General features: G+C 43.9%; 1 protein-coding gene across 2 annotated transcripts; it reads left to right on the top strand.

Moving 5' to 3' along the window:
• The first annotated feature begins 3,413 nt into the window (after positions 1 to 3,413).
• Ubxn8 (UBX domain protein 8) lies at positions 3,414 to 24,770 on the top strand. Of its 2 annotated transcripts, XM_070016241.1 has the most exons (8): positions 3,414 to 3,529; positions 7,626 to 7,748; positions 9,220 to 9,308; positions 10,627 to 10,749; positions 14,613 to 14,750; positions 16,452 to 16,493; positions 19,486 to 19,560; positions 24,222 to 24,770. In XM_070016241.1, exons 1-8 carry the CDS (start codon positions 3,442 to 3,444, stop codon positions 24,390 to 24,392), a joined length of 849 nt encoding a protein of 282 aa, XP_069872342.1. In that variant the 5' UTR covers positions 3,414 to 3,441; the 3' UTR covers positions 24,393 to 24,770. The 2 variants fall into 2 exon arrangements, with proteins under 2 accessions (XP_069872342.1, XP_069872343.1); XM_070016242.1 differs by lacking the exon at positions 16,452 to 16,493.
• The last annotated feature ends 114 nt before the right edge of the window (positions 24,771 to 24,884 follow it).

Here is a 24,884-nt window from a genome sequence, read left to right as displayed (position 1 = left end):
AGAAAAAAAAGTGGCACTGTAGCTCAGGTGGTAGAGTGCTAGTCTTGAGCTGAAGAGCTGAGGGACAGTGCCCAGGCCCAGAGTGCAGACCCACAACTGACAAAAAAAAGAAAAGAATGTTAGTAGCCAGGCGCCTATAGCCTGTAATCCTAGCTACTCAGGAGCCTGAGATCTGACAATCGTGGTTCAAAGCTGGCCTGGGGGGCTGGGAAGGTGGCTCAATGGTAGAGTGCTTGCCTTGCATACATGAGGCCCTAGGTTTGATTCCTCAGCACCACAAAAGCAGAAAAAGCTGGAAGTGAGGCTGAGACTCAAGCGGTAGTACGCTAGTCTACAGCTGAAGAGCTGAGGGACAGCAGGTCCAGAGTTCAGGCCCCATCACCGACCAAAAAAAAAAAAAGCTGGCCTGGGCAGAAAAATCCCCATGTGACTTTTTTATGACATAATTGTGAGCTATCTGTAGCCTATAGCTTAATTAGCACCATTAATAATAATGAAGACCCTACATCAATCAACATAGTTTAGTGATGATTCCAGGAAATATTTTGCCTCTAAGACAGGTTGTAAATTAGGGCCTACCTTCATTGTGATTCTTCCAAATACCCTGAACATCCATTCTTCTGACTAACAGTTTGCTCAGTTGGCTGGCTACAGGGCTTCCTTTTCAGATGGTAAGAGGGCAAATCCTCTTCTTTATGAAAAGTAGTCAGGGCTAGGGATATAATTCAGTGATAGAACACAAGTTTAGCATTTGCAAATCCTGGGTTCAATCCCCAGCATTACATAGAATGGGTGGGGAACAGGCAAATCAGACTCACCATATTGGGACACTGGTTCCAAACTATTATACTATGAACTATGTCCAATACCAATGAGATCCTCATAATGAAAAGACCATCCTAAAAAAATTGAACCTAGACTACAGAACCACATAAAAAACAACCCTTTACCCTCCTCTGATATTGTAATATGATTATACCAAAGTACTACTTTCTTTTTTAAATATTTTTATAGTAGGGGCTGGGAATGTGGCTCAGTGGTAGAGCGCTTGCCTTGCATGCATGAGGCCTTGGGTTTGATTCCTCAGCACCACATAAGCAAAAAGAAAAAAAGCCAGAAGTGGCGCTGTGGCTCAAGTGGTAGAGCGCTAGCCTTGAGCTGAAGAGCTGAGGGACAGTGCCCAGGCCCAGAGTTCAGGCCCCACCACTGGACCCCCCCCCAAAAAAATATATTTTTTAATAGTAAGGATACTATTCACAGGGGTTACAGTTGTACCAGTCTCTTTGCAGTAAGAAACAGCTTTACTTAGTTGAGTAGGTTATTCTGGTGATCTTTTGTGTGATAGTAGGGAGTTGGTAATTGTAGTAAAAAGAGTTTACAGTCAACATATTTGGCAAATGCCAAATACTGCATAGCTGCAGTAACTGGAAACTTCCATTTTATAGTCCAGAGATTCACTAGTGTTATTAATAGATTAAACTAAAAACAAAGGACACCAGGAGATTGTGCTCTCAAATTTTGTACTTGTAATGATAAAATTCCTAGTGTATAGGTAAAGAAGTCATCTGTAGCTCTAGTTCCAACTTATCTCTACCTACTTTTTTTCAAGCTTTAAACTGCATCAATTTTTTTTTTTTTTGGTCCGGTCGTAGGGCCTGAACTCTGGGCCTGGGCACTGTGCCTCAGCTCTTCAGCTCAAGGCCATCGCTCCACCACCCAGCGCCACTTCTGGCTTTTTTCTTTTTGCTTATGTGTTGCTGAGGAATCAAACCCAGGGCCTCAGGCATGCAAGGCAAGCGCTCTACCACTGAGCCACCTTCCCAGCCCACTGCAGCAATGTTTTAACCATTGGTATCTCCTCTTCAGTTTCCCATACTGCATTATTCCTCTTCAATCCTTCTGCCCAGTTCCTAACCTTACAGCACACTCTAGCCATGATTTCCTCAGGAACACTTTCTCCAAGCTGCTAGGGCATTGTTCTTGTAGCTACCCCTAACACAGGACTCAGGCATTGTATTGTCTCCTTACAAGGGTTTCTTTCCCACTGAGTTCCTTGAAGACCAGAAAACAAAGAAGAATGTACACACACTGAACCTCTATGCAATCTACAATACCAGCCAAGCTGTGGAACATAAATGTCTCTTCAACCTAACAGAAGGGTCAAAGATAGCTGAATTGGTGAGAAAAGGAAACCTTTCTCTCTTGATGCTGGGGCTTGAACTCAGGGCCAGGGTACAGCTCCTTTAGCTTTTTCCTGCTCAAGGCTGTGGTTCTACCAGTAGAGCCACACTTCCCTTTCCTGCTTTATAGTGGTTATTTAGAGAGAAGATGCTTACAGCTTTCCCACCGTAGGAAAATGGGGAAGAATGGAAAAGGAACAGACTGGATTCCATCTTCAACAGGCTAGGACTGTTTATTGCCAGCCAGGGGCACAGACCTTCCTGAGGGTATGGAGTTTGTCGGAGGGGCTGGATTTGGGGTCAGGCTTCTATGGGTCTTAACAAGGAAGCAGAAACTAAAAAAAAAAAATAGGCTATGGTCTCTTGGGGGCTAAGGGCAGTGTCCTTGGCCAGACTCAGAATGGTATGCTTGGCCTGGGGTGAGGGTTTCTCAGATAATCTAAGGTCTGAGTGACCCGTCAACTGACAAGCAGTGAGCACGTACCTGGTGTTTTGCTTGACCTGGGGGAATAACTCGGGAGTCAGTCCTTCAGCTCTGAACTGTGCTTCTCAGATCAGTCTCCTGAATAGCTAGGATTACAAGCCTGTGAGCCACCAGAGCCTGGCTGACAAATGGGTACTGTTAGGAAACTGAGTCAAGCGGATTCCCATCAGGTTCTTCGAGGTATGAACTTCGGTTGTTGGCGGGGACTGCCCTAGCTGAACTGAGCTGCAGGTTGGGAGAAGCCCAGAGGTGAGGGAACGGCAGGGCAACATCACCGAACGGTGAAACCGAGATGAAGTCATTATCACTAACATCAACAGTGATTCTGGTCTTAGGGTGTGGGCGCAGGAAGGCAGGCCCTGCTTTTGAGCTGTCTAGTGTCGATAAAAGGGAGGGAGATAAGGAGGGGCCTAGAACGTTCTAAGAGCTGTCAGCCTCAGCTGCACCGGGTCAAGGGTCCGGGCTGCTTCTCACAGCTTGCACGGACTCCGACTTTCAGTTCAGTTCACTCACACCTTTCTCATCCCACCAGTTCCTAGGCCCGCCTCTCCTCCAGGAAGCACCACTCCCACAGTCCCCAGCAGCCCTGATGTCTGTGGCTAAGGGAGGTGACTTGGATTGCTTCTGGGGCAGAACGAGTTCACAAATAGGGCGGCTTAGCTCAGAAGCTCAGCGGCCCAGACTTAAAGCTCGACTCCCAGCCCGCTTTTCCCACTCCCGGAAGCGCGTCACCGGAAGGGGCGGTCCCCCTTTGCCAGACGCGGGACTTCTGCCGTCATGGCTTCTCGTGCGGTCGTTGGCATTTTCCTGCTCTCTGCTGTCCCTCTCTTGTGTCTGGAGCTCAGGCGTGGGATCCCGGGACTAGGTAAGCGTTGACTGCTCCCCCTTGGTGCTCACAGCTATGTTCTCTCGTATGTTGTGTAGAACCATCTCCTTCCCGTCACGGCGCCGCGGTGCGGACTACAATTCCCAGACTGCATCGCGCTCGCGCCGCAGTTGGAGCCGAACGCTATCCTCTGGGATCCGGCTGAGGGTTCTGCTGAGCACGGAAGGCGGGAAGGCCCCTCACCGTCGCCAATTACTGTGCTTTCTCGTCATGATGAGGCAGGACACATCGATGGGACTGGGGAAATTATGTATTTTATACAAACATCAAAAGGGCCAGACCCTGAAGCTAATAACCTAGGATTAAAAACAAACGAACAGCTAAAGCCGGGCACCCGTGGCTCACGCCTGCAATCCCAGCTACTCAGGAGGCTGAGATCTCAGGATCAAGGTTCAAAGCCAGCCCATGCAGGAAGTCCTTAATCTCCGATAAACCACCAGAAAACCGGGAGTGGCGCTGTGGCTCAAGTGGTAGAGCACTGGCCTTGAGCTGAAGAACTGAGGGTCAGCTCTCGGGCCCAGAGTTCAGCCCCTATGACTGACCAAAAAAAGGAGGGGGGGGGGTTCCAGCTAAGCAACAGTAACAGAATTGCCATCCAATTCCAAAGTGGAGGCTTCTAAGTGTATAGAAAACGCCCTGAAGCCGGGCACCGGTGGCTCACACCTGTAATCCTAGCTACTCAGGAGGCTGAGATCTGAGGATGGCAGTTCAAAGCCAGCCTCGACAGGAAAGTCCATGAGACTCTTATCTCCAATAAACCACTAGAAAAAAACCGGAAGTGGCGCTGTGGCTCAAGTGGTAAAGCACTGGCCTTGAGATGAAGAGCTGAGGGACAGCGCCCAGGCCCAGAGTTCAAGCAGCTAAACTTTCCTCTCACCAAAGTTTTCATTTCCAGAAAATTAGGTTATGAGTGATCAATGTCACTTTTTCCATCAGTCTCCCAGTACTGTCTACATTTTATTTTTAGTCTGAAAGTATGATTATTTTTAATACCCATTCTCCATTGGTGGGAACTGGGATCTAGGGAGGAGAAATGACTTTGTATGTGCTGGTACTGGGGCTTGAACTCAGGGGAATTGTCCTAAAGCCTTTTTAAAAAGCTCAAGCCATGGGGCTGGGAAGGTGGCTCTGTGGTAGAGCGCTTGCCTTGCATGCAAGAGGCCCTGGGTTCAATTCCTCAGCATCACATAAGCAGAAAAAGCCGGAAGTGGAGCTGACGCTCAAGTGGTAGAGCGCTAGCCTTCAGCTGAAGAGCTGAGGGACAGCGCCCAGGCCCAGAGTTCAGGCCCCACAACTGAATAAAAAAACAAAAAACAAAAACCAAAAAAGCTCAGAGCTATCAGCTGCATTGGACATTGATGAAGTTGAACCGAGCAACTCTAGGGCAGTGATGGGAGAGAGGAAATGAAAAAGGAGGAACAGTTTACAAGTTGGTTTAGTGGTAGAGCGCTTGCCTTGCATGCCTGAGGCCCCGGGTTCAATTCCTCAGCACCACATAAGCAAAAAGAAAAAAGCCGGAAGTGGCGCTGTGGCTCAAGTGGTACAGCGCTAGCCTTGAGCTGAAGAGCTGAGGGACAGCGCCCAGGCCCAGAGTTCAGACCCCACGACCGGACCCCCCACCCCCCAAAAAAAGGAAAGAAATGTACATATCAGCTGATCTGGAAAAAAATAGCTGTACTGTCAAAGTTTGTAGAGACTATAAGCTTTATAGATCATGATAATGGCAATGCACCTAGTGAAGGTTAAAATGTGTGTGTGAGACTTTTTAAGTACCACAATCCCACAATTCTATGAATTTTGTGAAATTTATGTAATCAATCTCAAAGAAAAAAAAAAGGATTGGGAAATAAAAAAATAAAAATAAAAAGTGGTACTCTACCACTTCGTGCCACAGCACCACTTCCAATTTTCTGGTGGTTAATTGGAGATGAGTCTCAGAGACTTTAGTGCCCAGCCTGAATTTGAACCGTGATCTCAGAGCTCAGTCTCCTGAGTAGCCAGGATTGTAGGAATGAGCCACTGGCATCTGGCTTTTGAGGTTTTTGTTTTGTTTTGTGAGTCATGGGGCTTGAGCTCTGGGCCTGAGTGCTGTCCCTGAGCTCTTCAGCTCAAGGCTAGTGCTGTACCACTTGAACCATAATGCCACATCCGTTTTCTGGTGGTTTATTGGAATTAAGAGTTTCACAGACTTTACTGCCCGGGCTGGCTTTGAACTGCAATCCTCAGATCTCAGCCTCCTGAGTAGCTAGAATTACAGGCTAGATCCACTGGCCCTGGCTTGAGTTTTTTTTTTTTTTTTTTTTTTGTTCCCCTCACATGAATTTTGTGTTATCTAAATGAAGACTTTCTCTCGATCTTTGGTGGTGGGTTTGTTTATGTGTGCTGGTACTAGGGCTTGAATTCAGGGCCTCATGTTCTCCCTTAGCTTTTTTCACTCAGGGCTGATGGAACCTTTACCTGGGTTCTTTATTTTTTATGATGATGATTATTTTTTAAATATATTTTTATTTTCTTGAAATAGTTGTTCACTTGGGTTCTTTAAATAGTGTGTCAGAGTAAAGATTGAATTGTTTCTCTTTTCCTCCAAAAATGTAAATAATAATTTAATTTGGAATTTGATGGAGTGTAACTCTGTGATGAGGTCTACTTAGCATGCTGAAGGCATAGGATTTTTTTTTTTTTTTGGTCCAGTCGTGGGGCCTGAACTCTGGGCCTGGGCGCTGTCCCTCAGCTCTTCAGCTCAAGGCTAGCGCTCTACCACTTGAGCCACAGTGCCACTTCTGGCTTTTTTCTTTTTTTTTGCTTATATGGTACTGAGGAATCGAACCCAGAGCCTCAGGCATGCAAGGCAAGCGCTCTACCACTGAGCCATCTTCCCAGCCCCAAGGCATAGGATTTTATCTCAGTACTGACTAAAAAGATGAGAATTGTTTTTTCATTGAGAATGACTTTTAAACAGAACTAGAATTTTTTTTTTTTTTGGGTACGGTCGTGGGGCCTGAACTCTGGGTCTGGGCGCTGTCTCTCAGCTCTTCAGCTCAAGGCTAGCGCTCTACCACTTGAGCCACAGAGCCACTTCTGGCTTTTTTCTTTTTGCTTATGTGGAGGAATTGAACCCAGGGCCTCTGGTATGCAAGGCAAGTGCTCTACCACTGAGCCACTTCCCAGCCCTAGAGCTAGAATTTGACAGATAGATTCTCACAACTTGATTTCTAGTTATGTAGATTAGTGTTTCTTTGTCTGTGGGGAGAAAGAAATCCAGAACTTAAGCATTATTGATAAGATATTTTGTAACATAGTTACTACAATTATCCACATACTTAATGGGGAAGATTTTTGTGATTGTTATTGGTTTTGGGGTTTGTACCCAGATTGGAGCTTGTGGGGCTGCCATTCTGCCACAAGCAATATTTCCAGCCCTGCTTTTTGCTGGTTATTTTGAAGTCTATGGAACTTTTTTGTCAGGCTAGCTTTAACCTCCATCCTCTAGAGCTCAGCTTCCTAAATAGCTAGGACTGTAGGAATAAGCCCCTAGCACGTAGCTGAGAAAATGCTTATTCTAGAATTGTTTTCTGAAACTTTTTCTGGTAACAACAAACATAATGAATTTTAGTGCCTAACGCACAATATTTGACAAAAACCATAATAGAAATTTTAGAACTCACAGCTGGAAATGTAGTTCTGTAGTATAGCTCTGTGCACGACATCCTAGTTTCCATCCCCAGCCCTGTAAAACAAAATAAGCAAAACAAAACAATGTTAAAAGGAGCATAGACCGTTGTATAGCTTGTTTTCCATGCTTTATAACTTAAATAATCTATTACTAGTTACTACCAGTAGCAAAACAAGTTCTTTTTAATTGGGTGTAGTGTCTCATGCCTGTAATCCTACTCAGCAGGCTGAGATCTGAGGTTCACAGTTCAAAGCCAGCCCTGGTAGAAAAGGCCTGAGACTCTTCTATTTTTTTTTTTTTTGTCAGTTGTGGGGCTTGAACTCAGGGCCTACAAAAAAAAGTCATTTTTTTCTCCCTTTGAGAAATATGTTTTAAATTTTATTTTATTTTGTCCTTTCTAAGGAATTAAAGATCTCATTTTGCTGTGTGGCCGGATTTTCTTACTGCTTGCACTTCTTACTTTAATTATTTCCGTGACGACCTCATTGCTTAATTCATTTAAATCTTCCCAAGTTTATCTGAGAGGTAAGTTCATTATTTATGCTACTCTTTCAGCTCTTCTATTCAAATTTCATTTTGTTTTTAACAGCAATTTTGCATTTTAAGAACTGTTTTACCATTGATTTGTGATGTGTAATTTCAAGAGGGAGTAGTCAGTGCGACTTCAGTCATGATTATTTTGAATGGACTATACATTTATAGAAACAGCATATTTTTCTGGTATGTACTTTTTTGTTTTTCCAAGAAATATTTACTGAGCACTCACCATGTGCTGCATCACACACCTGCTGACTGATTCTGTGAAAGTCATAAATTGGGCAGATGTAACCAGGGGGAAGGAGTTTTGGGGTAAGAGGCAGGGAGAAGGGGAATGGCTTTCTGAGCTGAGACCTCATTATGGGAAAGAACCAGGATTCATAGGCAGTGTTCCTGGTTGAGGGAAGAGGAGTGCAAAGGTTTTATGTACTTTGTTGTTGTTGTTGTTGTTGGTCATGGGGCTTGAACTCTGGGCCTGGGCACTGTCCCTCAGCTCTTCAGCTCAAGGCTAGCACCCTACCACTTGAGCACAGCACCATTTTTCTGTTTTTATACGGTGCTAAAGAGTCAAACCCAGGGGGCTGGGAAGTTGGCTCAGTGGTAGAGTGCTGGCCTCACATGCATGAGGCCCTGGGTTTGATTCCTCAGGACCTATACGTAAGCAGAAAAAAGCTGGAAGTGGTGCTGTGGCTTAAGTGGTAGAGCGCTAGCCTTGAGCTGAAGAGCTGAGGGACAGCACCCAGGCCCAGAGTTTAGCACCCAGGACAAAAAAAAAAAAAAAAGAATGGAACCCAGGGTCTCATGCATGCTAGGCAAGAACTCTACCACTGAACCACTTTCCCAGCCTATCTTATATGTAGTTTTGGAGTTATTATTCTAAGTTGTTACATTGTAGATTCCCTAATTTTAAATTGTACATCTCTGTCACCTAACTGCTTATTTACTTGTGCCAGTACTGCGGTTTGAACTCAGGGCCTAGGTGTGTTGTACCTTACCGTGTGTGTGTGTGTGTGTGTGTGTGTGTGTGTGTGTGTGTGTGTGTGTGTGTGTGTGTGTGTGTGTGTGTGTGTGTGTGTGTGTGTGTGTGTGTGTGTGTGTGTGTGTGTGTGTGTGTGTGTGTGTGTGTGTGTGCGTGTGTGCGCGCTGCTCCTGGGCACGGTCCCTGGAATCCCTTTGCTCAAGACTAGCACTCTATTGCTTGAGTCACAGTGCTACTTCCAGCTTTTTCTGATTAGTTGGCGATAAGAGTCTCAAGGACTTTCTTTGCCAGGCTGGCTTTGAACCATGATCCTCAGATCTCTGCTTTCTGAGTAGCTAAAATTACAGGTGTGAGCCACTGGTGCCTGCCTATAATCTGGTTTTTTAAAGGTGTTTGCCTTCCAAACTGTTCAACTCTACAGACTGTTTTAAGAAAAAATGGTAATTAGAAGCTTTTTTAAAAAATGTGTTCAATTCTTAGAAGATGAGAAGAAGGAGGAAGAAGAGAATGAACTAAAACAAAGACAAAGACTTGTAAGAAAAAGGCAACAAGAGGCACAGGGTGAAAAGGTAAAGCGCGTGCGTGCACACACACACACACACACACACACACACACACTTTTTTTTTGTCAGTTGTGGGGCTTGAACTCTGGGCCTGGGTGCTGTCCCTTACCTCTTCAGCTCAAGGCAAGTGCTCTACCACTTGAGCCACAGCACCATTTCCAGGTTTCTGGTGTTAATTGGAGATAACAGTTTCATGGACTTTCCTGCTTGGGTTGGCTTTGAACTGCAATCCTCAGATCTCAGTCTCCTGAGTAGCTAGAATTATAGAGTAGCTAGTATTATAGGCATGAGCCACTGGCGCCTGGCTAAAAATAGTCTTATTAAGTAGTTGTACAAAGGGGTTTTAATTCTAGAAGTCAAGTTATAAGTACAGTGCATCTTGATTAATGTTAAACTTACCCTATCCCTACCCTCAAGTTACTAGGTTCAATTTTTACTCATTGTACAATGAATATAATGATTGCATTTGCCTATACTTCCTCTCTCCTTTCATGTGTTCCTGGCTTCTTGCTCTTCCATATACTTTGTTACCATTACGGTTCTGTATAATCAATACTTTTCCAAATAAGTTCTTGCTGTAGGACCCAGTAACATGAGAAAAGCATGTTTTTTTTTTTGGGGGGGGGGGTCTGGTCGTGGGCCTGGGCGCTGTCCCTCAGCTCTTCAGCTCAAGGCTAGCACTCTACCACTTGAGCCACAGCAGCACTTCCAGCTTTTTTCTTTTTGCTTATGGGGTGCTGAGGAATCGAACCCAGGGCCTCAGGCATGCAAGGCAAGCGCTCTACCACTGAGCCACCTTCCCAGCTCCCTATATAGATATTTTTAATAAATTCAACTAAGCGGGGCTGGGAAGGTGGCTCAGTGGTAGAGCGCTTGCCTTCCATGCATGAGGCCCTGGGTTCGATTCCTCAGCACCCCATAAGCAAAAAGAAAAAAGCCGGAAGTGGCACTGTGGCTCGAGTGGTAGGAGTGCTAGCCTTGAGCTGAAGAGCTGAGGGACAGCGCCAAGGCCCAGAGTTCAGGCCCCACGACTGGACCACCTCCCCCTCAAAAAAGTAAGTAAATAAAGATATAAATGAATACATAAATATAGCTATATGTTGCTACATAATCATAAGAATAGAACACTTGGTTTTATTTGCATTGTATACAAATGCAAATATTTAGATAGGTTCAGAAATGGAGGATGCTCCTTTTTTGACAGAATGGAATCTGTGAAAACAGTTTCTAATCAGGTTCTAATTTATAATTAATTTATAGACAGTGTACATTTTTAGGAACACTATACTAATAGCACTCTTTTTTTTTTTTTTTTCTTGAACAGGCTAGCAGATACATAGAGAATGTTTTAAAACCTCAGCAAGAAATGAAATTGAAAAAAATGGAAGAACGCTTTTATCAAATCACAGGTGAAACCTGGAAGTTGACCAGTGGTCACAAACTTGGGGTTAGAAAATACTCTCATTTTATATTTTGAATCTTATTTATGTTTCATACACACACAGAGTTTTATAAAATTTAAACTGTGACACTAGTCTTTGCTATAGGAGTCTTTTGTTGTTGTTGTTGTTGGTATTAAGGTTTGAATTCAGAGCCTTACACTCTGATTTTTTTATTTATGGTAATGTATTACCTGAGTCGTTCCTTTCCTTCACCTTTTTTCCAGTTGATTGGAGATGAAATCTTGAGGACTTTGCTGCCTTGGCTGGTTTTGAACTGAGATGCTCAGATCTCAGCCTGCTGAGTAGCTGGCATTCCAGGTGTGAGCAACGGGCGCCTGACTACCAGCCTTCATTGACAATGATTATGTATCAGTTTATACTCAGCATATTTTGTTTATAAAGTTTTTAACTCTTGATTTCTAAAGAGCACATATCTTAAATAGAAAAGCTTTATTGCAAAGCTGTCTCTCAGAAAACTGTTGAGTAATCACTGTTTTAAGGAAATTCTGACTTTCCTTCAAGTAAGATCTATAGTTCATGTTTGTCTTTTTTTTAAAATTTAATTAATTAATTTATTTTTGGTCAGTTGTGGGGCTTGAACTCTGGGCCTGGGCGCTGTCCCTTAGCTCTTCAGCTCAAGGCTAGTGCTCTACCACTTGAGCCACAGTGCCACTTCCAGTTTTCTGGTGGTTTATTGGAGATAAGATTTCACAGACTTGGGCTGGGAAGGTGGGTCAGTGGTAGAGCACTTGCCTTGCATGCCTGGGTTCCATTCCTCAGCACCACATAAGCAAAAAGAAAAAAGTTGGAAGTGGCGCTGTGGCTCAAGTGGTAGACCCCTAGCCTTGAGCTGAAGAGCTGAGGGACAGTGCCCAGGCCCAGAGTTCAGGCCCCAGGACCGGACCCAAAAAAAAAAAAAAAAAGTTTCACAGACTTTCCTTCCAGGGCTGGTCCTGGGCTTGCACTCTGGGCCTATGTATTGTCCCTGAGCTCTTTTCACTCAAGTCTAGCTCTTGAGCCTTTTCTCTTTTGGCTTTTCTCTATGATTAATTGGAGATAAGAGTCTTATGGACTTTCCTGCCTAGGCTGGCTTCCAACCGAGCTCCTCAGATCTCAGTCTCCTGTGTAGCTAGGATTATAGGCATGCCACACCAGTACTGCCTTGTTTCTGTTTTTAAAGGCAATTTAGCTTTTTTATTCTCCTCTTCAGCTTTGATTACAAATTTTGTTACTTGGTAATGGAAGTTTAGATTTTTAAGTTTTCTTACAGAGTAAAAGGATATCCTAAAGACTTTATTTGGTGCCTGTACTGCAGCTTGAACCAGGGCCTTGCATTCCCATTTGGACTTTTTGTTCAAGGCTGGCACTCTTATCATTTGAGCCATGCCTCTGTTTCTGGCGTTTGTTTTTTCTGGTTAGAGGTAAGAGTTTCTTGGATTTTTCTGCCCAGGCTGGCTTTGAACCTGGTGATTCATCCTCACATCTCATCCCTTAGAATCTGTTACAGGGGTGAGCCACTAGCTCACCTGGCCAAGACATTCGGTCTTAAAGTAGCTGGCTACAGATTTTCTATGATGGCCTTTTCTGTTCCAAAGATGCTTGTTTTTTTGATTCCCGTTTATACTGTACTTTTTGTCATCTTGTAAAGAAAATAATTCAACAAAAGTCCAACAGGATTCTTAGTCTCTGTTTCATAATGGCAAATAATGTCAAAATAATCAAGAGTAGATAATAAAAGTGATATGAAAGATGGCAACATAATGTGTATGTTACCTGGGCTGAAGTAATCTTGTACTAGCCTCTCCAGTCACTGGGATACATCTTACTGTTTTGTTGAGACAGGGTCTCATTATGTAGCTCAAGTTGGTTTTGAACTCCCCTTAATGCCTATTCCTCATGTTCCTTCTACCACTGTATTTTTACTTTTATTTATTTATTTTTTGGTTGTGGGGCTTTAACTCAGGGCCTAGGTGCTGTCCTTGAGCTTTTTTACTCAAGGCCAGTGTTACCACTTTGAGCCACAATGCCACTTTTGGTTTTCTGGTGGTTTATTAGAGATAAGAATATCCCTGCCTGGGCTGACTTTGAACTGCGATCCTCGGATCTCAGCCTCCTGAGTAGCTAGGATTACAGGCGTGAGCATGAGCACTCCTCTCCACCACTTTGTCTTAGAACAAAGGAAGGGGGGCCAGGAGCCAGTGGCTCACGCCTGTAATCCTAGCTACTCAGCAGGCTGAGATCTGAGGATCGCAGTTCAACACCAGCCTGGGCAGCAAAGTCCATGAGACTGTTTACTTTCACTAAACTAAAAAATAAAAGCCAGAAGTGGAACTTTGGTGCACATGGTAGAGTGTTAGCCTTAAGTACAAAAGGTCAGCATGCCTAGAGTTCAAGCTCCAGAACTGGCAGAAAGAAAGAAAGAAAGAAGGAAGGAAGGAAGGAAGGAAGGAAGGAAGGAAGGAAGGAAGGAAGGAAGGAAGGAAGGAAGGAAGGAGACCAAAAAAAAAAGAACAAAGGGAGATAAATTCACTAAATGGTATGTTAGTCTGCTAAAGACAAATTTCTCTCTTAGAAGGTTAGTAGCTGTGAATAAAAGGAGTTACTGAACTTAGTCTTACTTAAAAGTTATTAAATTAATGAGCCCATAGTTAAGAATTTGATGTTTTAGGAAGTTATATTGCTAAGGCAACAGTTTTAGTAGATGTGTTATTTTTGAGTAGCTCTGACTAAAATACCAGAGAGACCTACTAAAAGGAAGGAAGGTTTATTTTGGCTTAGGGCTTTAGAGGTGTCAGTCCATCCTAGTGGGAAGGTAAGGACAAAGCAGAGCAGCTCACTTCATGGTGTCCAGAAAGCGGAGGAAAGGTCACACAGTAAAGTCTAGGGCAAGGTAGATACAGCTCACAGTAACTTACTTCCCCCCAACTAGGCCCCACTTTCCGGTTTTCCCAGTAGTGCCATTTATGAATCCAGCAAAGGGTTAATCCATTCATTAGGTCAGAGTTGTCAAGATCTAGTGGTCTCTGGACAAGCCCAGAGGTTTGCTTTACTAATTGAGCAGGTGATTCTCAATCCAGTCAAACGAACAGCCGTGATTAATCATCATAATAGTATAAATAAAGAATAATCTTTTTAATTCCTGGGATAAAATATTTGTCTCCTACAGTGATCAAAATGGAAAGTAAAAGCTTAAGTTTGAAAATGAGAATGTTTCTTTTTTTTTTTGGTCAGTTGTGGGGCTTGAACTCTGGGCCTGGGCGCTATCCCTCAGCTCTTCAGCTCAAAGTGAGTGCTCTACCACTTAAGCTACAGCACCACTTCCAGTTTCCTGGTGGTTTATTGAAGATAGGAATCTCACAGTCTTTCCTGCCTGGGCTGGCTTTGAACCGTGATCCTCAGATCTCAGCCTCCTGAATAGCTAGGATTACAGGTGTGAGCTACCAGCACCCTGCTGAAAATGAGAATGAATGTTTCTATATAACCAGATGTGGATGCCACATTGAGCAGTGGAAGTTTTACATGGTAACATACTCCATTCCTTAGTATAGATGTTCTATTTTCAGTCTTTGAAGGCAGAAGCTTTAACACTTCCTACTTCTTTCCTTCACTGAAAGGAGGAAAAGATATCAATCAGGCTTTTTTCCTTCTTGCATTCTGCTGAGAAACTTAGGGGTTGATTAATCCAGAGTAGAAAGCGCCTCACCAGCCTTTCATCTATCAGAGGGAACCTCAGAACCGGATATGGGGATCACCTGCAACACATTTAAGCGCTGTTTTGTTGTCCAGAGAGATAATGGTTTCACCATTGTGAGTATAATAAAGTAGATAGAAAGTATGTCTTCAGAACTTTTCTCTTGTTTTTGAGCAGGGTAATGAAGATTTGGTGATAGGAAATACGAGTCAGACATCTTCTGAAACATCAAACAGAGAAGCTGCAAAGAGAAGGAACTTGGATAAACTTGTAACGGAAGTTTCACCACCTGCTGAATGGCCCTGGCAGAAGCAGGTGCATTGTTTACCCCTACCCCCTGACAACACGTTTTGGCACACTAGGATTGTGGCTCTGACCACCTTACCAAGTGATCAACTTCGTTATGATTTGCTTGACCTATCTATTTATTTATTTTTGGGTCCGGTCGTGGGGCCTGAACTCTGGGCCTGGGCACTGTCCCTCAGCTCTTCAGCTCAAGGCTAGCGCTCTACCACTTGAGCCACAGCGCCACTTCCAGCTTTTTTTCTTTTTGCTTATGTGGTGCTGGGGAATCGAACCCAGGGCCTCATGCATGCAAGGCAAGCGCTCTACCACTGAGCCACCTTCCCAGCCCCTGCTTGGCCTATTTAATGTTAAGATTCTGAACCAAATTTAGAGGAAAGCTATAAGTTATAATAGGCTTAGAAATACTTAGATTATGTAGAAATGAGAAATAACAATATTTACTAAGGGAAATATTCCTATTAGGTAACTTAAGACATTATGACTTGTGAGTGGCTAAAAGTTGCTATAGGTTGAGTATTTCTTATCTGAAATTCTTGGGACCAGACTATTTCAGATTTTGGAATATTTGTATATACATGAAATAACCTTGGTGTAGGACCTAAGGGCAAGCAGAAATCTTTATATGTGTATAGACTGGTGCCAGTCATCTCAGATTTTTTTTTTTTTTTTTTTTTTTTGTCATTCATGGGGCTTGAACTCGGGGTCTGAGCACTGTCCCTCAGCTTTTCAGCTCAAGGCAAGCACTCTACTACTTGAGCCACAGTTCCACTTCCCATTTTCTGGTAGTTTATTGGAGATAAGAGTTTCACGTCTTTTCCTGCCCGAGCTGGCTTTGAACCATGATCCTCAGATCTCAGCCTCCTAAGTAGCTAGGATTACAGGTGTGAGCCACTGACACCTGGCTCAAATACTGTTTTTATAATTTGTTGTTAGCACAGAGCTGCTTATTGATTGTGCCCTCATTTTCTTTTACTTACCTTTTTTCAGTACTGGGGATTGAACCCAAGGCCTTCTGCATGCTAGGCAAGAATTTTACCACTGAGCTACCTCATTTTTTTTTTTTTTTGGTCGGCTGTGGGGCTTGAACTCTGGGCCTGGGCGCTGTCCCTCAGCTCTTCAGCTCAAGGCGAGCGCTCTACCACTTGAGCTACAGCGCCACTTCCGGTTTTCTGGTGGTTTAATGGAGATAGGAGTCTCACGGTCTCTCCTGTCCGGGCTGGCTTTGAACCGCGATCCTCAGATCTCAGCCTCCTGAGTAGCTAGGATTAAAGGCGTGAGCCACCAGTGCCCAGCTGAGCTACTTCATTTTTATCACAACCTTTTTTTCTTTTTTTCTTTTTTTTTTTTGTGTGTCATGGGGCTTGAACTCTGGGCCTGGGCGCTGTCCCTTAGCTCTTCAGCTCAAGGCAAGCACTCTACCGCTTGAGCCACAGCACCACTTCCGGTTTTCTATCGGTTCATTGGAGATAAGAGTCTCACGGACTTTCCTGCTTTGAACCGGGATCCTCAGATCTCAGTCTCCTGAGTAGCTAGGATTACAGGCGTGAGCCACTGGCGCCTGGCTATCACAACCTTTTTACAGATGTATACTAAAAGTAAAACTTACTAAGTTTAGCTGCATTCAAACTATATTGAAAGGGAGTCTTTTTACTGTAATTATTAATTATTTTAAAAAATATTTACATTTCTCTATGACTCATATTTCTTTAGGTTCCTGATTTACCTGAAGAACCTTCTGAAACAGATGAAGAAGTAAGCTTTTTTTTTTTTCCTTTAAAAATTAAGGGCTGGGAAGTTGGCTCAGTGGTAGAGTGCTTGCCTCGCATGCATGAGGCCCTGGGTTTGATTCCTCAGCACCACATAAAGCAAAAAAAGCCGGAGTGGCTCTGTGGCTCAAGTGGTAGAGCGCTAGCCTTGAGCTGAAGAGCTGAGAGACAGCACCCAGGCCCAGAGTTCAGGCCTCATGACTGACCAAAAAAAATAATAATAAAATACATTTATTTCCTCTTTTCTTTAACATCAAGTAAGCCTGTCTTGTCTGAACTTGAGCTTAGAGAGAAAAGGTAGCTTGAGTTTGTTAGCCTGCTGTCTGCTGGATTACTTTTTTTTTTTTTTTGTCTGTCTTAGGGCTTGAACTCTGCGCCTGGGCACTGTCCCTCAGCTCTTCAGCTCAAGGCAAGCGCTCTACCGCTTGCGCTACAATGCCACTTCCAGTTTTCTAGTGGTTTTTATTGGAGATAAGAGTCTCACAGACTTTCCTGCCTGGGCTGGCTTTGAACTGTGACCCTCAGATCTCAGCCTCCTGAGTAGCTAGGATTACAGGCGTGAGCCACTGGCGCTGGGCTTGGATTACTTTTTAAAGCCACCCATTGCCATAGGCAGTGAGATGGTACATATGGACTTTTCTGGAACTTGAAGTCAGCAAATGAGCTACTTACTAAAACAGAATCAAAATAAGCAGATAGGTACAACTTATAGTTCTCACCTTAAAGAAGACTGGCCTGGGAAGGTGGCACAGTGGTAGAGTGCTTGCCTTGTATGCATGAGGCCCTGGGAAAAAAGAGAAGAGGAAGACTGTAGCTATGTGTAAGCTGGCTGCTCTTCTGGTCAGCCGGGACTGCTCCTTCTGTACTAAGCTGCTGTTCCTGGTGCTTTTATTCTTATTATTTTTGCTGAACCTAGGGCTTGAACTCAGGTCCTAGGTGCCGCCCCTGAGCTTTTTTGTTCAAAGCTATTTCCACCTTGAGCCACAGTTCTACTTCCAGCTTTTTGGTTATTAAATGTAAGAGTTGTATACGAAATTTCCTACCCGGGTTGGCTTTGAACTGCAGCCATCAGATCTCTGTCTCCTGGGTAGCTAGAATTGCAGGCATGAATTTCTGTGCCTGGCTCTAGAGCCTTCTTACCCTTGGCTAGCTTAGTCCAAAGCACGTAAGACATTTGGACAGTGTATCCAGAAAGAACTGTTAGAGCTTTACATTTCTTCTCCTTTTTTTGGTGTGCTGTTACTGGGAGACTTAAACTCAGAGCCTAAGTGCTATTCCTTAGCTTTTTGTGCTCAAGGCTGGTATTCTACCACTTGAACAACAGCTCCACTTCCAGCTTTTTGGTAGTTAATTGAAGCGAAGAGTCTCATGATTTTCCTGCTTCAACTGGGTTCAAATGGTGATCTTCAGATCTCAGCCTCCTGAGTAGGATTACAGATGTGAACCACTGGCACCTTGCACTCCCCCCATCCCCTTTTTTTTTTGCCAGTCCTGGGGCTTGAACTCAGGGCCTGGGCTCTGTCCCTGAGCCTCTCTGTGCTCAAGGCTAGTGTTCTACCACTTGAGCCACAGTGGCACTTCCGGCTTTTCTTTTCTTTTCTTTTTGTCGGTCGTGGGGCTTGAAATCTGCTTGGGCGCTGTCCCTGCGCTCTTCAGCTCAAGGCAAGCGCTGTACCGCTTGAACCACAGCGCCACTTCTGGTTTTCTAGAGGTTTATTGGAGATAAGAGTCTCATGGACCTTCCTGCCCAGGCTGGCTTTGAACTGTGATCCTCACATTTCAGCCTCCTGGGTAGCTAGGATTATAGGTGTGAGCCACTTGTGCTCGGCTCCGGCTTTTTCTTTTTATGCAGTACTGAGGAATCAAACCCAGGGCTTCAGGCATGTTGGGCAAGTTTAGCAACTGTTCTTCTTGGAGACATCGCCCCTTTTCTCTTCCCCAAATAATGTCAGCACGTTTCATTGTTCAGCTTGCTTAGATGCGGGCAATCTTTTTCTAGCCATATTCATCCTACTCATCCTCCTTTTGCCACCTTCAAATTTGATGTAGTCATGAAGTCGTTCTGGAGGCACGTGCCTAGGCCACTTGCTGAAGCCCTGAGTGTACTGCAGACAAAAGCACAGCTAGAGGAGACTCATGAGTAGAGATCTGAGTTCAAACCCCAGTGTGAAATGAAGAGAAAGAAAGAGAAGAGAGGGGCTGGGAAGGTGGCTCAGTGGTAGAGCACTTGCCTTGCATGCCTGAGGCCCTGGGTTCGATTCCTCAGCACCACATAAGAAAAAAGCTGGAAGTGGCGCTGTGGCTCAAGTGGTAGAGTGCTAGCCTTGAGCTGAAGAGCTAAGGGACAGCACCCAGGCTCAGAGTTCAGGCCCCACAACTGGACCCCCCCCCAAAAAAAAAAAAAAAAAAAGGAGAGAGTGAGTAAGGAAGAAAGGATCATTGAGCAAGGCCTTTTCTCTGTGCATAGATGTCTAATAGTTTTTGGTGATAGTACTGGGGTTTCAACCTCGGGGCTTTGTGCTTTTTTTTTTTTTTTTTTTTGTCAGTTGTGGGGCTTGAACTATGGGCCTGGGCACTGTCCCTCAGGTCTTCAGCTCAAGGCTAGCGTTCTACCACTTGAGCCACAGCTCCACTTCCAGTTTTCTGAGTGGTTTATTGAAGGTATGAGCCTCACTGACTTTCCTGCCTAGGCTGGCTTTGAACCTTGATCCTCAGATCTCAGCCTCCTGAGTAGTTAGGATTACAGGTGTGAGCCACCAGCGCCCGGCTGCAGTCCAGTTTCTTAGTTCTATTATAGGGCACTGTAAACATGGGATGACAGGCACGTGCCACTGCACTCAGCTGTGGGTTGAGATGGGATCTTTTTTCTTTGTGGGCTGGCCTCAGACTGCCATCCTCCCATTTTGATCTCCTGAGTAGGTAGGGTGATAAATGCTGGCCACTGGCACCTGGCTTACATGAACATTCTTATTCCTCAGGTAATAACCATTGCTCTCCGATGTCCAAGTGGGAATGTCCTGAGGAGAAGGTTCTTTAAGTCTTGCAGTTCACAGGTAAGTGAGGAATTTTATGGGAGAAGTGTAGTCTCAGACATTTGTAGGTGTTTTGACTTGCAAAATTTGGATAACTAGGCATGTTGGGCAGCCTTCCTGTTTTTTGGAGCTGAGGACCGAATCTAGGGCTTAGACTTGCTAGGTGAGCAGTATACTACTGAGCTCTATCTCGTTGTTACTCTACCACTTGAGCACAGCACCACGTCTGGCTTTTTCTGAGAAGTATATTGGAGATAAGAGTCTTGGACTTTCTTGCCCTTGGCTGGCTTAGAGCCATGATGCCCGATCTCAGCCTCTTCAGTAGCTAGGATTACAGGTGTGAGCTACTGGCTACCAGCACAACAAGTTTCTCTCTCTCTCTCTCTCTCTCTCTCTCTCTCTCTCCCCTTCCCTCCCTCTCTTCCTTCCCTCCCTCCCTCCCTCCTTCCCTTCCCTTCCTTCCTTCCTTCCCTCCCTCCCTCCCTCCTTCCCTCCCCTTCCTTCCTTCTTTCTTTCTTTCTTTCTTTCTTTCTTCCTTTCTTTCTTCCTTTCTTCCTTTCTTTTTCTTTCTTTCTTTCTTTCTTTTTCTTTCTTTCTAGATTTTAATTGGCACATAGTGATTGTACATCTTTATGGGCTACAGTGTGACATTACAGTACCCCATGTGCTGATGAGATCGGATTAATTGGCACTCCTGTTACCTCAGGCATAAATAGTGTTCAAAACATTTTAAATCTTATTAGCTATTTGGAAATTTTCAACTAGTAGTTATCCTGCTGCTGTGTTAAGTTTTCTGTCCAGCTGCAGCATGTATCCAATAGTCAGCTTATAGGTAAGGCATTTTTTTTTTTTCTGCTTATGTGGTACTGAGGAATCGAAGCCAGGGCCTCATGCATGCAAGGCAAGCACTCTACCACTGAGCCACCTTCCCAGCCCGTGGTAAGGCATTTTTTTATTATTATATTTTTTTTGTCGGTCGTGGAGCTTAAACTCTGGGCCTGAGCACAGACCCTGAGCTCTTCAGCTCAAAGCTAGCTCTCTCTACCACTTAAGCCACAGCACCCACTTTGGGCTTTTTCTGTGTATGTGGTACTGAGGAATTGAACTCAGGGCCTCTTGCATGCGAGGCAAGCACTCTACAACTGAGCTACCTTCCCAGCCCATAGGCATTATAAATCCTTAAGAAGTAAACAGTATTTGCTTTGATCCCATTATCCCTGGTGGATTATCAGCTTATGTCCCATTGCTCAAATGTAATTTTCAGATCAGGTTTTTTTTTTTTTTTTTTTTTTTTTCCAGTCTGGGTGGCTTGAATGCTGGGTCTTTGTGCTGTTCCTGAGCTCTTTTGCTCCAGGCTAGCGCTCTACTGCTTGAGTCACAGTGCCACTTCTGGATTTTTCTGTGATTAATTAAGAGTCTCACTTTCCTGCCTGGGCTGGGTTCAAACTGCGATCCTTAAGGTCTCAGCCTCCTGAGTAGCTAGTGTGAGCCACCAGTATGCAGCTTCAGATTAGTTTTTAGGGCTTATTTCCTTTGGCCTTAATGGAGAGATCTTGTTTCATTTGTATTAGAAATAATTGGAAAACAGAAAAATAGGAGAAAAAGTGTGATGCCAAAAGCCAGTTACAGATATTTTTCTTATTTTCATTTCTAAATATATTTAAACATAAATTATATATGAGTTACAAACACTTGTCGGAGCCAGGCTCAAGCCTGTACTCCTAGGTACTTGGGAAGAGGGGACTGGGTGGGGGGGAAGAGGTTATAGGCAAAAATATTCCTCAGACTCCATTTCTCCATTTTAACCAATTGCTGGGGGGGATGGCACCTGGCTGCCACCCCCAGCTCTTGGAGAAACACTGGTTTGGAGCAGGGGAGTGCAATTCTAATCCTAGTGAAGAAGGGAAGCACAAATAGGCTAGGCCAGCTTGGCCAGAAAATGAGATTCTATCTTGAAAAAGCCAATGTAACAAAGTGGCTGATGGAGTGGATTACATGGTAGAGTACCTGCCTAGCAAGTCAGAGGCCCTGAGTAAACTCACCCTAGTATCGCCAAAAAGGAAGAATACATGTAGGGCTGGTGGTGCACTTCAGCGGTAGAGTCTTGGCCTAGCATTCCAAGGACTAGGTTTCCATACCCATTATCATGCACAAACACCCATACTCACACAACTTCTCTTTTAAGAGCTGGGCATTGTGGGCACGTATTGACACTCCCAGCACTTGACAGGCTGAAAGGGGGATCACAAGTTTGAGGCTAGGCTGGGCCATATAGCAACACCATGTGTCAATCAAACAAAAAAAAGAATGACAGCTGGCACCAGTGGCTCATGCCTATAATCTAAGCTACTCAAGAGACTGAGATTTAAAGGCTGAGGTTCTAAACCAACCCAGGGAGACAAATCTGAGAGACTCAGCAAGAAGTTGAAAATGGGGACATGGCCAATTGTATGAGTGGAAAAAGCCCAAGATCTTGATGCCCTGAATTTAAGCCCTAGTATATGAGAGAGAGATAGGCAGACAGAGAGAGAGAGAGGGAGATAAATGAATGCAAGTAAGATGCTTTGAAAATCCCTCTCCCCTCTACCCCCATTTATGAGAATTCAGTCTATGGACGTAAGACTAGGTAAATTACAGACCTTTACAATTATGACATAGCTGGGGATGTAGCTTATCAATAGAGCTGATACTCTCAGCATGTGCAAGGCATTGAGTTCAATTCCAGGCACAGCCAAAACAAATAGTAAAATTAAAAATGAAACTTAGGACAGAAACATTACATGAAATATCAGTAGTTCTTGGATGGTGACTAGCAGGTGAAATCAGGGATTGATTATACTTGAAATCATATGATGTTCCTCTGGAATATTCTGTCATGTATTTTTTGTTGGTTTTTTTGGTCCATTGTGGGGCTTGAACTGTGGGCCTGGGCACTGTCCCTGAGCTCTTCAGCTGAGGGCAAGTGCTCTACCACTTGAGCCACAGCACCACTTCTGGCTTTGAGTAGTTTATTGGAGATAAGAGTCTCACAGATTTACCTGCCTTTGAATTGTGATCCTTACATCTCAGCCTCCTGAGTAGGTAGTATTACAGGTGTGAGCAACTGGCGCCCAGCTTACTGTCATACACCTTTTGTTTTTAATGGTATAGGGATTTGAAATGAAGGCTTTACACTTTGCTTGGCTTGATTACCAGGCTGCTGCTCTGCCACTTGAGTCATATCTTCAGCCCTACTTTTCACTGGTTATTTTGGTAGTGGAATCATGGGCTGGCCTTTTTTTTTTTTTTTTTTTTTTTTTTGTGCCAGTAGTACTGGGGCTTGTGCTCTTCCCCTGCTTTTTCAATCATGGCTGGCACTCTTCACTTGAGCCACACCTCCACATCCAGATTTTTCCTGGGTAATTGGAGGTAAGTCTACAGGACTTTTCTGACCTGGTTGGCTTTGAACCTCAATCCTCATATATTAGCCTCCTGAGTAGCTAGGATTGTAAACATGAGCCCAGGCTGGCGTTGAACTGAGATCCTCTGGATCTCATCTACCTAAGTAGCTCTAATTTCTTTGGTACTGGAGTTTGAATTAAGTCCTTGTGCTTTTGAGGCAGGTAGTCTACTGCTGAGCCATGCCTCCAACCCTTTGCCTTGTTTATTTATTTTTATTTGAACTCAGGGCCTGGGCAGTGTCCCTGAGCTTCTTTTGCTCAAGGCTAGCACTCTTCCACTTGAGCCACAGTGCCACTTCTGGCTTTTTCGGTTTCTGTGGTACTAAGGAGCCGAACCCAGGGTTTCATGCATGCTAAGCAAGCACTCTTATCACTGAAGCCACATTCCTAGACCTTCAGTAATTTTTGGAAAGAGTCTCAACCTTGCTCTTATTTTTTTATTAGTTTAGTATTGGGGCTTAGATTATATATGTGAGTCACTGTCCCCAGTAGTAAATAGAAAATTTGATGATTATAGGAATTAACACAATCTTGCTATGTTACTGCTCACAAATTTCTAGGTTTCTATCCCAAGTAGTTGGGATTACATGTATTCACTGCTATGCTTCAGTGTTCTTTATTGATGTTTTGTTGCTGGGGTTCAAACCTAGAGCCTTGCGTAAATATGGCAGACAGAAAATGTATCAGCATTATAGGACTGGTTCATGGAAAAGTCAGGCTATTATAAGGGAGTTGTGTGTGGGCATATGTCTTGTAATAGTTTGTAAGTGACTTTATTTTGGGGGGTTAGTACTAGGGCTCAAACTCAGTGTTTTGTACTTGCTAGATAGGCCTTCTACTGCTTAAGCCATGCTGCCAACACTCCTAAGTGATTTTGGTGTGTTGCGTTGTTTTAGATTCTGATCTAAATAACTTTTCCCCAAAATGCTATCCTTTTATTCTCAATCTGCTCATTGAATACTTTCTCCATTCCCTGTGCATGGATGAGGCTTTTGTAATGATAAAACACTTCTGCTGTCAGATACCAGCAAACCCTACACTTGGTCTGGAATAAAAGGTATTAAAAACGTTTTAGTGATTATGACATGCTATTCTCCTTTAAACTCTAGAAAGTTAGAAAGGCTTGGGAGTCTTTCTCGGGACATGATTTCACAGGGACGGAGCTTTAAGGTGTCACCGTCACAGTGACCTAGAGGAACCTGAGTGTACAGCATTTATAGTCATAAGCTTTTTATCTTCTAGGTCTTGTTTGACTGGATGAGGAAAATTGGATACCATCCATCTCTCTACAGCCTTTCTACGTCCTTCCCCAGGAAGCCTCTGGAGGTGGAGGAAGGCTGCTCCCTGGCCGATATAGGAATAACTGTGGATACTGTACTCATTGTGGAAGAGAAAGAACAGGACAACTCGTAAAGAACTGTCAGAAACTATGATTCTGCTTACAGTCATCTATACTATGACCTCAGATCCACATTAAAATCATGCCATACCTTGATAGAGCTCAAGGCAGCACAAACTTCAGTGTTGTTATCAGTGGGAAAATAGCCACCTAAAAATGGGAAAAAGATGGCTTTCTGCATATAATTTATAGGCTGTGCCATCTTTAGTGGACCAAACAAAGATGAGGTAAAAATGTATATAGTGAGGTATTAATTTTATACTTTCATTAGTGGACATCTTAGGATGTTGAAAGTCAGACCCAGGTATGGTAGCACATGCTCCTAATTCTAGCAATCCCGGGCAACACAAGATTCTGTCCCGAAACCAAAAAATAAAAACAAAAAAACTGAAGTCCTTTAAGACTTTGATTTCTGCCTCTTCTTGCTGTCTTACCATCCAATATTTCACCATTTAACAAAACCCATCAAATCTTCTATAAGTGGGAATGTTATTTTATTGTTTATT

Source organism: Dipodomys merriami, unplaced genomic scaffold, assembly GCF_024711535.1.
Source record: "Dipodomys merriami isolate MVZ:Mamm:240054 unplaced genomic scaffold, mDipMer1.0.p SCAF_12, whole genome shotgun sequence".
Classification (NCBI taxonomy): Eukaryota; Metazoa; Chordata; class Mammalia; order Rodentia; family Heteromyidae; genus Dipodomys; species Dipodomys merriami.
This window is presented reverse-complemented; position numbering and strand designations above follow the sequence as displayed.